The 14516-nt window shown below is 40.1% G+C and overlaps 1 protein-coding gene across 4 annotated transcripts in view; it reads left to right on the top strand.

Moving 5' to 3' along the window:
- The first annotated feature begins 7836 nt into the window (after positions 1-7836).
- cadpsa (Ca2+-dependent activator protein for secretion a) overlaps positions 7837-14516 on the top strand; it is a 93845-nt gene continuing 87165 nt past the window's right edge. For 2 of the 4 annotated variants that reach the window (XM_072451617.1, XM_072451616.1), the window contains exon 1: positions 7837-8387. In XM_072451617.1, coding sequence (XP_072307718.1) covers positions 8028-8387 — 360 coding nt within the window. In that variant the 5' untranslated portion in view covers positions 7837-8027. The remainder of the gene's footprint in view (positions 8388-14516) is intronic. The other 2 variants (XM_072451619.1, XM_072451618.1) reach the window with 1 other exon arrangement.

The raw sequence follows: 14516 nt of genomic DNA, 5'->3' as shown, positions 1-14516 counted from the left end.
ATGAAGCGGTCGATGGCCGGGACTTCGGAGACACCGCTACGTGCGGGGGATTGTGAGTGTTTTTCCCCTCCGTAAATGTCCGAGGAAAGCTGGTTCTGAGGTGAAGCGGGGTCAGTGTCGGTGTAGCAGCGGGCGGCCGCGAGTGGGGTGGGGTTTGAGCACGTGGGCGGGGCTTCTGTGCGCGCGGGTGTGCGTCATCACCACGGTTGCCGCCCTATTAAGCTGAAGCTCGCGCTCAAGATCATACTCAAGTCAAGTATCCAGACTTTGGACCAATGTTGTTGACTTAATATGTTCTCTTGAGTATGAAAAGCGCTAATGATATTATGTATGCATGTGTAATCCCTCATTCTGATTCTGATTCTGATTCTGATCTGATCTGATCTGATTCTGATTCTGATTCTGATTCTGATCCTGATCCTGATCCTGATCCTGATTCTGATTCTGATTCCAGTTGTACTCATCTGGAATCGAACGTTGTGTTGTGTTTTGTGTGTGCGTGCGTGTGCGTGTGTGCGTGTGTGTGTGTGTGTGTGTGTATGTGTGTGTGTGTGTGTGTGTGTATGTGTGCGTGTGCGTGTGTGTGTGTGTATGTGTGTGTGTGTGTGTGTGTGTGTGTGTGTGTGTGTAAAACATTGAAACCAATTTATATTAAAAAAAAGAGAAATTGTGGGGGATGAAGTTTGTTGGAAAATATATACAGAAGGTGGCGGTGGAGAGTATTGGTTTGGTGAGGTAGAGTATCCCTTTGTAAGGATTAGTACCAGGAGTAGACAGGGAGACTTTTGAGAGGCCCTTCATTAGAAATGGACTTCCCTCCTTTTTATACAATCGGTTTTGGGTTCAGTGCATGTTCTTGGTATTGGTATTCTTCTTTTGCTTTTCCTTTTATCTTTTCTTCTGTCACATGTTTCTGTTGTTCTTGTATTTGTATGTTCTGTTCAAACCAGAGAGCATTATGACAATACTAAATTAATGGGAGCAAAATCAATATAATCAAGCCAATGGCGTCGGAAGTGATACGAGTAGAATCCTTTAACGTTAACGGCATACTGAACCTAATGAAACAATAAAAAATATTAACGAAAATGAGAAAAGAAAAAAAATACCATTATATAGCTGCAACAAACACATTCAAGCAATATAGAACATAACAAACTAACCAAACCAAAATATGTTGCTATTCATCCTACTCGGAGGGGAGTTGCAATATTGATTTAAAACTGAATAGCTTTTGAACAAAGTCTTGAATGTAAAAAAAAAAAAGATGGCAGATATATACTGGTTAAGGGAACTATTAATGGAAAGATTTGTAACCCAGTTGAATGTGGAATGAAGCGATATCACCTCCTATACTCACCTTCTATACCAATATTATAGAGATTGCAAACCACTCTGAGGGAACCCTAATCTATGGTGGCAATTGGAATCTTCGTATTCAACCTACATTATACACATCAAACTCAAGGGGCGCTGGAGGAGCAATAAACAACAAATGCCATGAATTAATGAAGAATATAGGGCTTTCCTCTGTAGAGAGATGAACCTCAGTGCGCGCCAGTATAGCCATTTTTCTAATCCGCACCCAATCTACTCCAGAATAGGCAATGTTTTTATCTACAATAAAGACAGATCAAAAATCATGGAGGCAAATATAGGCACAATAGACTTAATTGACCATGCTCCTATCTACATTACTGTGGACTTGAAGGAAACATTTAAAAAACAAACAAACTTTGGAGGTTCAATGTTAGCTTGCTTAATCCCCTGCGTTTTATTTGGGCCCCGGAGATAAAATACTTCAAAACTAGTGCACTGGAGTTGTGTTACTATCCCCACATGAACGAGAGGGCATAAGTAATACAAATGATAAGTAGATGATGAATACAATCAAATTTGGTTTCTTTTTTCCCCACTCACGTAGACAATGCAGCGCCGGTACTCAGCTCTTGAAGCTATTTGCTGGACACCACCACCTCCCGCGTTGGACATCTAATACTCTGGACCAGCCTGGACCCTACAGACTCTCATGGGCTCAGCTCAGAGAGGAACATCTATTTGTGAAATAAATTTACATTAAATTAACCAAAATCCTTGTCTGAGTAAAACTGTTCCACTTTTTCTAAATGGTCAGATGTGCAGGAAGCAGGTAAACCATATCACACACACAGATTGTGGAGAGAGGAGACAGACATATTCTCTGTATTTTAAGCTTCAAAATGCTTCATGTTTTATTACAATCAGTCACATATTCACAGAGAAACGAGCCAAACAACACACACAAGAACGTATTTTAAGTGTAAGTTTCCAGAGCCTATTGAAGGACAGCCCAGCCCAACAAACTTCTGCTCAACTGATGTGTCAAGAACCAGCTCTGAGGACTGACTAAAAAGGCTGTGTCTAACAGTCCGAGGTGAACGAACAAACCTCTCGCTTCTTATGAAGTATGAATTGGCCTTAATACAGGTCATTGAAGCAGTCTGAGAGTGTGCGTTGCAGGATCATCTGCTCCTGTGACTGCTGCTGCCTGCCCTCGTTTATGGATCACAAGTCGAGATGTGTACGCGATCTTAGTCTAGGTTTAGTCTGTGCAACCTGTGGATGAATGCGAGCTCTCTGCATTGCACAAAAACAAATAAAGGTGAATTAACTAAAGAAACAATGCTCCGAGGCTGCATTTCAATATTTGATTTTATTTATCTATTTTAAATATTGAGAACACATTGAAAAACGGGACAGCAAACAATGTTATTGCTCACTTCTTCCAGTGCCTGTATATGAGGCATTACTGCAAACATCCTGCACTCAGGTGGTGCTTTTGAATGCCACAGTTATGTCATAACTGTTCAAACACTCCAGCATCCAGCGGCCAAGTCCAGCCTCTACAGTATACGCCAGCATTAAGGTCGGCAAGGTAGCAAAATGGCACCCTGGCCCCCTGGAAAGGGCTAATGACTTATGGTATCTGGAGGGAAATGACAATGGCAATAGCAATAACCATTGCTTCGGAAAAGAAGAAAAAAAACGGAGGAAAACTAAATGATTTGCAGAAAAAACTAAAAGAAGCCAAGATCTACCCTTGCAAAGTTATTTCAAAAGTGGATTAGAATTGTCTAAATTACTAGCCTGGAAACTGAAAAAACAACAAGCAGAAAGACAATTTATAGCCCTCGTGCCATCTTCAGGGCTGGATGACCCACAGGCCTCTGTGGTAGAATGCCTCACCCCTCCTTTTTTATGTGTGTGAGTTTGTATTAGTTGTTTTATGTTTAAACCATAAATAGTAAAAATAGAAAACCTGTTTTAACCCACACACTATCTTTGAAGGTAGCACAAGGGTTAATTTACCATTCAGGCAGAATAAAGTAATTATTCTCATAATTTGAATCCTTCCATAAAAACCTTTTTTTCTTAAATCTCAGGAGATAATGAGGATGAAATGAAATATTTTCTTCACAACCTCAATCTGCCCGTTTCAACAGAAGAACAAAATAAACAAATTAGGAGCTGAAATAACTTTGTTGGAAATACAAGGTGCAATCAAGAGATTAAAGAATAATACATCTCAAGGAAGTTATGGGTTCACCACAGCTCCCTGGTATAAAGCTCCAAAAGAAACACGTATCCCTCTGCTTTTAACAACTTTTAACCAGGCACTTAAAAAAACTCCTAGTTGGAAAGAAGCCATAATGTCTTTAATACCTAAAGACGGGAAAAACCGACTCGGCGGTGCCTCATATAGACCTCAATTATGTCTAATAGAATGGAATAAACACTCCCAAATTTAATCCAGATGAAATAGATGGAAAAATAGATTAATAGATGAAAAAATCAAGATAGCATAAGCAAACTGCGAACTGCTATGTGTTCCTAATAAAGAATTAATTGAATTTATGCTGAGAAAGTATCAACAATTTGGACTCTTCTAATTTCATTGAAAATAAATGGGAAAGAGAGAGTCACTTTATTTTGACAGACGAAGAATGGGAAAATATATGTGCATCTCAGTGGAGGACCACAAAGTAAATTTTTTTCATAAAACCATGTCAAAGTGCGCACTATTCACAAGAAAATTCTGACTGATGGAGCGACAAACCATTGTGTAAGGCAATGTGCTCTGGGACTATCGCTCTGATTGATTTCTATGTTTTTGTATCAACCCATGGCAACAAAAATTAAAGTCAGTGGAAGTAAAAAAAAAAAAAGGCAGTACTAATGACTAGTGTGCCCATCATGGACAAGCCCTGGCACCCCCACACTCCACCTTCACCCGACAGGAAAGTACCTTTAGATCTATTTCTCTAAAAGGGACAGTGTATATTATTGAACAGGCAATGTAAATATTCCAGAATTATCCTGACACATCCACAGCACACACGTTCAATACAAACGACAACATTAGCGTTAAACAACACTTCAGAATCAATGATTACAGACCTGGTTCCTCTTGAGCCAAAGTTTGAGGTTTGTCTTAAATGTGCATAATGTCAGAGTGTCTCTGATAGTGGCTGTTGTTCCAAGTCTCTGTGCCTTTGACTGACAGCACCTTGAGTAGATGTTCTGGTTACTTCCAGATCTGAATTTATTAAACTCATGCAGGGGTGGCAACTAGCTAACTAAGCTAATTCAATTTTTTTTAAATAGTCAAAACTTAGATAGTTATATTTTTGAAGTACTGTATTAGGCAATACTTCAAAAAGTATTGCCTAATACTTCATTATTATTCAATTATCATTATTATTTTTTAGTATATTCAGCATTACGCGCGCCATTTCCTAAGTACCTACTATAGAACTTGATGTGTGAAGCACCGTCTTCATATCATTTTACAAATATAAAAATTAATGAAGTAGAGTCACACCAAGATATTTAAATTTATCATATAAACAGTCGTTTTAGAGTTTAACAGAAGATAAGACCGTCTATCTATCTATCTATCTATCTATCTATCTATCCATCTATCATGTGGTGGTCTGGGAACCCTGTATGGGGAGCAACTTCCCACTTGGGACGGACCATAACCCATAAATTATCAATATCTCAAAAACATGTACAAATGCTGATATTGTATGCCTGAAAAAATGACACAATTTTGGGGTCATTTATACATTTTGGGGTCAATCACACACTAAAAGGGAAAGGAGGCAACAACAGGAGCTGGGTTTGCATTTTCTGGCAGTAAATCAGACCTGTTCCTGTTTTTATGGAGTTTTTGGGCACAGGGGTAAAAGGGTGTCCGGTTAGAGGATGCAGATAATGTTGACCTGGTTCTTGACAATAAAAAGGTGGCGTGAACTCTCTCTGTTACATATGAAGAAGTTCAAGGATCTCGGGGGCTTAAGCCTGTTCACGAGTGAGGGAAGGATGGAGTGTGAGATTGATAGATGGATTGGTACAGCATCAGCAGTGATGCGGTCACTGTATCGGACCGTTGTGGTGAATAAGGAGCTCACTCTAAAAAAAGTTCTTGATTTATCAGTCAATCTGGAGTAATCAGAGGTGCGGCTTATTTCAGTTGTCTTACAGTCATTTTAGGGCTGCCAAATCTCCTTCTTCTTATTAAATTGCCTAATTTAACCTAAGCATGAGGAAGTATCGTCACAAAGGCGCCGGTCCAGCTGGCAGCCCGGTGTAAACGCTCCGCTCTTTTCTCACACTTTTTTCACACTTATTGTGCTTTATCTTTTGTATTTTGTAAAAAAAAAAATCTACTTTACTTGTACAATAGGGACACGTGCTGGAATCGCTTTAATTTAACTTGTTTTTGACTTTGTTCGGCTGGATTATTGAGTGTTTTCGTCGTGATGTGCGCTAGCTCTGAGCTAGCCCCCGGCCCTCCCGCGCCCTCCGGCCGTCCTGACGTACAGTATGCCGCCGGTACACATTTATATAAAAGAGGAACTTCATGAATGATCGGGACACGCACTGGAATCGCTTTAATTCAACTTGTTTTGACTTTGTTCGGCTGGATTGAGTGTTTTCGTGTCATCGCGATGTGCCCTGGCTCCGAGCCCCCCCGGCCCCCCTGCGCCCCCCCCGGCCGGCGCCGTACCGCGTTTACACAAAGGAGGAACTCATGAAACTGCGGAGAACAGTCGTCTTACCCGGAGATCGTCACGTTATCCCGGCGGACATCCTAAGATTTTTATAAGAGATCTTCTACTGAGAGTGTTTTTCAAACTTCCTACAAGTTATTTGTTCTTTACTTCTGTATCTATCTCTGTATCTACCTGCGTTGCATCAATGGAATTTCCCCATGTGGGACAATAAAGGATTATCTTATCTTATCTTATCTTATATGTAATCAAAACAAAATATTACAATAATATATCAATTGATGTAAAACTTTTTTTTTTATTAAAGAACAATTCAACATTACGGCAGGTATGACATGGACATGAACATTTTCAAATACATAATACGATTTTGTTACACAGACTAAAACTATTGGGTGACATGAAAACAGGTCAAATAGTGTTTGTTCTCTCATGCATATGGCTGAGAGGGTGATGTGATGAGGCCTCTGCTGTCAATAGTTTAGAGAATACAGTATTAGATTTATCCTCTGCTTTCATTTCTCTGAAGATGAGACCGTCCCAAATGTTTTTTTACAGAGACGTCTCCTGGGTTTGAGGGGACAGTCTGTGTTCATTTGGGACGTACTGGATTCTATCCGATGGGCACTTCCGATAATGGCCGCCGCCAATCTGCTGGGACAAACCAAACAATATTTACAATTGAGCAACGTGCAATATGCCATATTAAATTAGTGGTGCCTTGTAGTGTAGAAAAAGATTCAGTTGTAGTCATCTGGACTCCGTCGAAAAAAACAAACAAAAAAACAATACGTTTCGACACTCATCCAAGAGTCATTCTCAATCTGCGAATCAAGACCGGGAACTCGGATAGCCTTGATTCGCAGATTGAGAATGACTCTCGGATGAGTGTTGAAACGTACCGTCCAGATTATTACAACTGAATCTTTTTCTACAATGGAACACTCCTGGACGAATGAGGGATCACGCCTTTTAATCTTTGTGTATTTTATGTGTTTGTGACGGTACAAAAAACAGTCAAACAAAAATCTAAACACCCGGTCCCTTTGGTGCTCTACCCACTTACTCTTCTCAGTGGCTCTTATAGATTTTAAGAAAGCTAAAAATGATGCATCCATGGGGATATATATTGTGATTGTAAAATGTTTAGCTCAGCTCAGCTTCTGAAATCACTGTGTTGTACAGCTGCAGTTTGGAGGGAGTTTTGATGGACCTGTACATGGATTGTTGATAGAAAATAAACAGAACATTGATTTAGTCTGTATTGGCTTACATATCAGGAGGGCATTTTATGTCCCTGGAGCAAAAAGGACACAAGAAAGTAACCTTTCTTTTTTCAACAAAAAGCTTATGAAATTACTTATGGGTATAATAGGTTTGCTCTGTATGTTGCTCAGGCCAGGGACACATTGAGAGGAGATAAAGAATGTATATAGTTTCACACTGGTCCAGTTTATGTCCTTGTGTTCACAGCACCAACAGCATTAAAGGGCAAAACTATGGGTACAGCCATGATATTTCTCTTTAGGGGAAATAAAACATTGTGATCATAAGTCAAAGTTTTAGACCACTTGTTAATGTCAGAGTAACAAATAAGCCATGGAAGCAGTGCTCAGCTGTGATTCGGCGAGTGCAGCTGTACCTTAGGTGGCAGGTTGGAGACTGATCCAGGAGCAGCGCGGCTCGGGTTTCAGCACCGCGGACAGCTCCTCCCCTCCCCCTCCCCGTTCGCTGCATGTTGTGGACAGAGACCCTCCTACAGCGCTTCACTTGCTCCTCGCACACCCACACCGAAGTGGACCTGACCGAATCTGGCCCGTGCGTGTCTGTGTGTAAATGTGTGTCTATGTGTGCGCGCTGTCTCCGTGAGCGCGCCTCGTGACAGGGGTGGTCGTTCCCTGAAGCAACAGGAGACTTCACAGTGGTGCGTCGACATCTGCTCTCCTGCTCCGCTTGTTTCTCAGCAGCAGCATGTTGGATCCGTCTTCCAGCGAGGAGGAGGGCGAGGAGGTGCAAGAGGTGGAGTGCAGGGAGGCGGCAGCCCCAAAGAGCACCGCCGGGGCGCGCCTGTCCCCGGGCCGAGCAGCGGAGACACACAGCGGCGGAGACGGTGCGCTACAGCCTCGGGGCCGCGGTAGCAGCGGTGGAGGGCGGCCCTCGAGCCCCAGCCCCTCTGTTGGCAGCGACAAAGAGAAGGAAGACCTGGAGAAGCTTCAGCGGGAGGAAGAGGAAAGGAAGAAGAGGCTACAGCTCTACGTGTTCGTTATGCGCTGCATCGCGTATCCTTTTAATGCCAAACAGCCCACAGACATGGCACGCAGGCAGCAGAAGGTATGTTCCACTCTATTCACATCGCAACCACCAACTGTTGCTTCATGACATGTCCACACAGGGGCGGCCCTTTTGTGTTTAGGGACTGCTCACGGCTCCACTCCCAGCAGAGTGGAGAGGCTGAGCTGCATTCACACATTAAAAAGGTTAAAGGCCTATCATAGTAACCTCAGGCACACTCCAAACCCTTTCTATTCACAAACCTGTGGCAACAAGTTAGACTCCAGAGCAACCAAAATGAATCAGGGTTATAAATTAAATAATGAACGTGTGTGAGGGTGCCCAATGTAATTCAATGTTCTTCATTGCAATGTCCTGGGTCAGATGGTCACACATGTTGCTATGGTAACAGCTGTTCACAGCCGCCTCATGGTTGGTGGATGGTAGGCTAAAGCTTACGCCATTCAGTTCCATTCAGAAACAATTGTGTATACGCATGGAGCCATGTTTGTAGAACAGTGGTTGTTAGTGAAAAAGACATGCTGCTGTTTTCTAAATGTCACTGTGTGTGAGAGAGCAAGCACACCTCTATATCCTCCAACCCAACCTTTAGTCGTTTGATCTTCACTATTTGCGTATCACTGCTAAGACACCCATAGAGTGTTCTTACTTGGACCTGCTGGTGGAAAGTTAAGATAATTTTGAACTCCGAGGTCAAAATTTGATCCACTTAAAAAGTTGAATCCCGCTGAGCAGTTGGTTTGTTTCTCTCAGCCTTCGTTCACTATGGCATGTTATTTGGGCTGGTGTGGGCCTCCGTGATGCTCTCCTGAGGCTTGGCCGCTCGAGGGACACATGATGACACACAGCAATCAGGTTGCATGGAGTTTACTGCATTTTGTGGTCAGGGGCTGAAGTATTAAGAGGGTTTTGATTTGACTATTTTGTTTCTAGCTCCACAAAATAGCATAGATTCCATTTGTAATTAGCAGTGTGACGTACTGTAAATTGGTTCTCGCTTTAGCTTGATGAATTAGTTGTATTTTTTAGATATTATAAGTTGCGTTCATATGACACCACAACATTCTACTATGCCTGTATTTAAAACTGAGCTGCGGGACAGGTCTCATTGTAGAATTTGGTGTTTAATTGTTTAATTTCAGTTATTTTTGACCTGCTTTTTGGTAGCTATGATTAGGTCTATCCACATAAAACAAATAACTAGCACAATATTTACACAATTGTAAACAAATTCTTAGTCTCAGTCATCATAAATACATACATTCTTTTTCACATTAGCTTCAGAGAGTGGTAACATTTATCAACTTCAAAGACGGGATTGTTTTCAGTTGAAAATATATGAAGTCATAAGATAAATATGAAAAGTTTGTAATTTTATTTATTTATTTTTTAGGTCAATTGGATAACATTACTGTCAAACAATGTCAATATAAAGTAAATTTGTGAAGCCGATCCCTCACAAATAATAAAATAGCAACATCAATGGATTTTCATTTTGGATAGGTACTTTCTAAACCACTCCTACCCATTTGATTGTCAGAATAATGAAAAGAACTGTTGCCATATACAATTTGAAACATGATATCGATTTTGAACTGTTAACGTGACAAAATAGCCCCATATAACATGAAGCTGAAACCCATGAACAGTGTAATACAGCCTCCCTGCCCTCCATCTGAAATGATGACATCGTCAAATCCTAGGATGCAATCTAATCAAATTACGCTTTATTATATTTTTGTTACATTATAGAGTCAGACCCAGCAGATTGAAATGTAAAAATCTCCAATTGTTTTTTGTTCCGTTTGACTATGAGAATAGCGGTCATGAATGTAGGATGAGACAAAGCTCTCTGCCTAATGGACACTGGATATCATAACAATCACACAGCACTTCCTGTTGGATCACTAGCTGTTTCAACTATCTCCATATTAGGCCTGTGCATTATTCAGAATTTACGCAATAAGAAATCAAATTAAAAGTATATGGATGCCATGTGTTTTCCATTCCATTTAAGCCCATTGTCAATACAACCATTGCCCAGAGATGGGAGTGGGCGACATTTCTTTTTTTCTTTTTTGAGTATCCTGATAAAACAATATTATATCAAGCCTACAGAAAAGTGTAAACGTATGTCTATAACTGTATTAGTTGAGGTTTAAGCATCAGAGAAAAATGTGCAGTAGCAGGGATGAAAATAACATGCGTCACATGTAGAAAGACGACGTTTCTTGTAACAGATGCTCACTTCTGCCTCATGGTTTATGGATTATTGTGTGTTCACGTACACATGAACTGATAAGGTGTACACAATTCCATTCATGAAATATGTGGAAATATGGAGGGCTGACTTTAGATACACACTGAACCCTACACACAACAGTAACAAAGACAACACTGTTGTTTTCAGGTGTTAAGCTTGGACTAAAACCACACCTTAGAAGAGGTCTTGATGGCAAGACAGAACTCAAAATACTGCAAACGTACGAATTTATGCTACTTCCGAGTTACACCTGTTCATTCATTTTCTTGCCACTGCTTTTGCAGCCAAAAGTCCATTCCTCAGGTATTCATCGATTGTTCACATTTTTGGAGTTTTACATCTGAGATAAAATCAAGAATATCAGTGTTGAAGACAGTCTGCCAAATTAATAGAACACATGTACGCAAGATATTGTTCAAATACACATACAAAAAATAATGCATTTCTGTTTTTCTGTTAGCCCAGTACTTAATTGGAAAGATTACATTAATGAATAATAATTACATTTGTTTATCATAGAACAATAATGTCACTGTTATTATTACCTCCACCACAGTTGACACAGTGTCCACGGCAAAGCAGGTAATAGCCTTAATAAAAACACAAGGCCTCAGCGGACCCGCCCACAGTAAACACACACGCTCACGCTGCTGTTTTATGTATGTAACAGGTCCAATTTATTTCAGCTCCAAACACACTCCATTGTTTGTTAAACTACTATAAATACATCACCTATCTATCATGCGTAGAGGAACACTAAATGCTGCTCACACCCCCATTTCTCTCACCACTTGTTCTGCCAGCCTGAGTGGGAACATGCTTGGAGACGCCATGGGACAGAGAGAGAGAGTGAGAGAGAGAGATGTTGTCTGATATTTGTAATTGTGTGTTTCTTATTGTTCAGATCAGGCTGGGGATGAATTAGCATGGCCAGGTAAAGCACTCCACTCCATAAAGCAAACAATCGGGCCATCTGTCACCTCTGTCCTGCCCCACAATAGGCCCTTTGATCAGATACTCCTCGCTATTCTCACGCGCTGCTCCAAGCACTGATTTGTCTTTGTTTGCATGCGAAGCCGACTGTTAAGTTTAATTGTATCAGACATAGTGTCCTGTACACAAAACATACACAATAGTCCGGTAAATTACTTAACGTATACTTGTTACTTTTGTGGACGAGTTTTCCTAGTCTTTTGTCCCAAACATGCCTCTTGTCTTTTTTTTTAAATCAATTACACAAGTTTTACAGGTTAAGACAATAATGCAATTTGCATCTTGTCTTTAGAAGTAGCCATGTTTATATTATTCTTTTTGAAAGTGTACATTATCATGCTCAACACTTATTTAAAATGATTTGTTAAAAAGTACGTTCAATACTTCTTCAACGAATACTTTATCTATCTAAGAAATTATTTGACCAAGCTATTTTTACTTATTGGAGTGATATTTGGCCACGTCTCAATTCAATTCAATTTATTTTTGTAACTCCCAAAATCACAACAACGGTTGGTTGCCTCTGACGGCCACAGTGAAAAATGAATCAACAATGTCTGTGGTGGCGATGGAGTCAAACAATGTCTGTGGTGGCGAGGGACGATGTCCCAGAGTCCTCTGTCCTTAGACCATCCTTCTGTACTTTTACTCAAGAAATAAAATACAAGCAAATGTATTCTAATCAGCACACCCAAGTTTTGTTGCACCACACAACAAACTTTTAAACAGAGATGCAAGTGATTGTGCCTTTAATATGTATTTGTTATATCATATAGCAAGTCTTACATAGGGCTTCAACAGATTGCAAACAGTAAAATACAAACAGATTAACAACATTAACAACAATAAGGAAGGATAATAATAATAATAAAGTCATATAGATTTTAGAAACTCAGAAAACGCTTGTCTAAAAAGGTGGGTTTTTATACTCTTAATTAATGTCCATGAACTCAGTCGTTCTTATATAGTTTTTGTGTTATATGTAGGTCCTATGTATACTTAATTTGAAGGTGTAACTTTTCTGGTGAAGGGTACTTCACCTGCGTTACTACCCTTCTGCTCTGTCTTCATGAAAATTATATTCTTTTCCGGGAAATATTCCGGCCAAAGCAAGACCCTGTACCAGACAAATTCCATTGTGCACCTTTAATTTTCTTCACATGTATTTGATTTTGTTTTGGTGTATGTCTTTTATCTTACACTTCGAGCTTCAAGTGCAATTTTTCAACCGGTGAAATACAATCTGAAGTATATTATTGTTGCTGCATCAGAACATTACAGTCCCCATGGAGTCAAACAGTGTCTTCTCTTTGTGTCTCTTCTGATTCGAAAACTGCGTGAAGCCATTACAGGGAATGGCAATGTGTTTGTCAGAAAGAGAGGATCAATATGTGCATAATTTATGAGGACAGCATGTAGGATGCTTATGATGATGAAAGCCCTGTCGCTGGAACTGTTGTGTTGTCATGTACACACTTTCAAGAGAATATGTCTGTCTTTGATGTGTTCTCTTATAAAGTGAGTAATTAGTGGGTGAGTCATCACACAATCCTCTCTTTTCAGTCTGTCGTAGTCGTCACTGGAGAAGCTACATCCTCAGTGTCATTGCCCACCATTCAGATCACTGAGGCTTTTTATTCACCCTGGGTTACGCACTCCTTTCCTCCGTTTAAGGAACAATATAGCAGGCAAATGCTGTTCCTCGGGAATCAAAGGTGGAGGAGCTAAACTGTTGAATATAACAGACTGAGGTATGTCTCAAAGACATTAACAAAGAGACAAAGACATTCACTATACACACACACACATATATATATATATATATATATATATATATATATATATATATATATATATATATATATATATATATATATATATATATATATATATATATATATATATATATATATATATATATATATACATATGTCTAAGCCAGTGAGTCCCCAAAGATTTTCAAGGTTTCCCAGTGGTTTGTGAAGAAAGAGACAATTTGCTAACTGTCTCCCCCAATCTTCACGAACATTTTAATTATGTCCGGTTCATTAAAGCCTACAATTGTAATAATAAAATAGTAAGAAAGGGACAAGATTTCTTACCACAAGATCTCGAAAGATAAAAATGGCTCATGATTGTGCACACATCGTGAGATTTCTTTCCCCCATGTGCTTGGATGAAAAATAATAATAATTTATTAACGCTGAGTTACACCTGTTGAGAAGCTGTAGTTCCAACAAGCAGTGCTACAACAGTAGATATATTAAATAAAATACATCTAAAATTGTGATGGCAAAATTGTGAACTAAACTGCTTTATATCAACAAATTGTGTCTCTTCTCATCCCTTCCTTTGGGGACATTTGGCAAATATCAATGCAAAGAATTTGCTATGATGGCTCCATGAAAAAGCAAATGAAGTCAAATTGTAAAAAAAAAAAGCTGTGTAAAAATAAGCATTATGAGTATTATGTGTAACAGCACATTCAGATGTGAGTCAGTAGACACAATATGGAGTGGCTGTGACAGATGGCTCAGCACCTCTCACTTTCCACGGACACATGCCACTGCTCAGCTCACACCGTCAAAAGCTGCTTTAGCCTGAAAGCAGCTGCAGCAGGCTGAGGTATGTGTGCTGCAGGCCTAATCCACATCTGTATGCAACCAGCCCACTGGAACCACACAACCAGCCCTACACACGAGTGTGTACTGGAACCACACAACCAGCCCTACACATGAGTGTGTACTGGAACCACACAACCAGCCCTACACATGTGTGTGCACTGGAACCACACAACCAGCCCTACACATGTGTGTGCACTGGAACCACACAACCAGCCCTACACATGTGTGTGTACTGGAACAACACAACCAGCCCTACACGTGTGTGTGTACTGGAACAACACAACCAGC

The sequence above is a fragment of the Eucyclogobius newberryi genome, unplaced genomic scaffold (genome assembly GCF_026437365.1).
Source record: "Eucyclogobius newberryi isolate DKJ021-1_F unplaced genomic scaffold, fEucNew1.0.hap1 SCAF_19, whole genome shotgun sequence".
Lineage (NCBI taxonomy): Eukaryota > Metazoa > Chordata > Actinopteri > Gobiiformes > Gobiidae > Eucyclogobius > Eucyclogobius newberryi.
The sequence above is the reverse complement of the archived record's forward strand: the minus strand, read 5'-3'. Positions and strand labels throughout refer to the sequence as shown.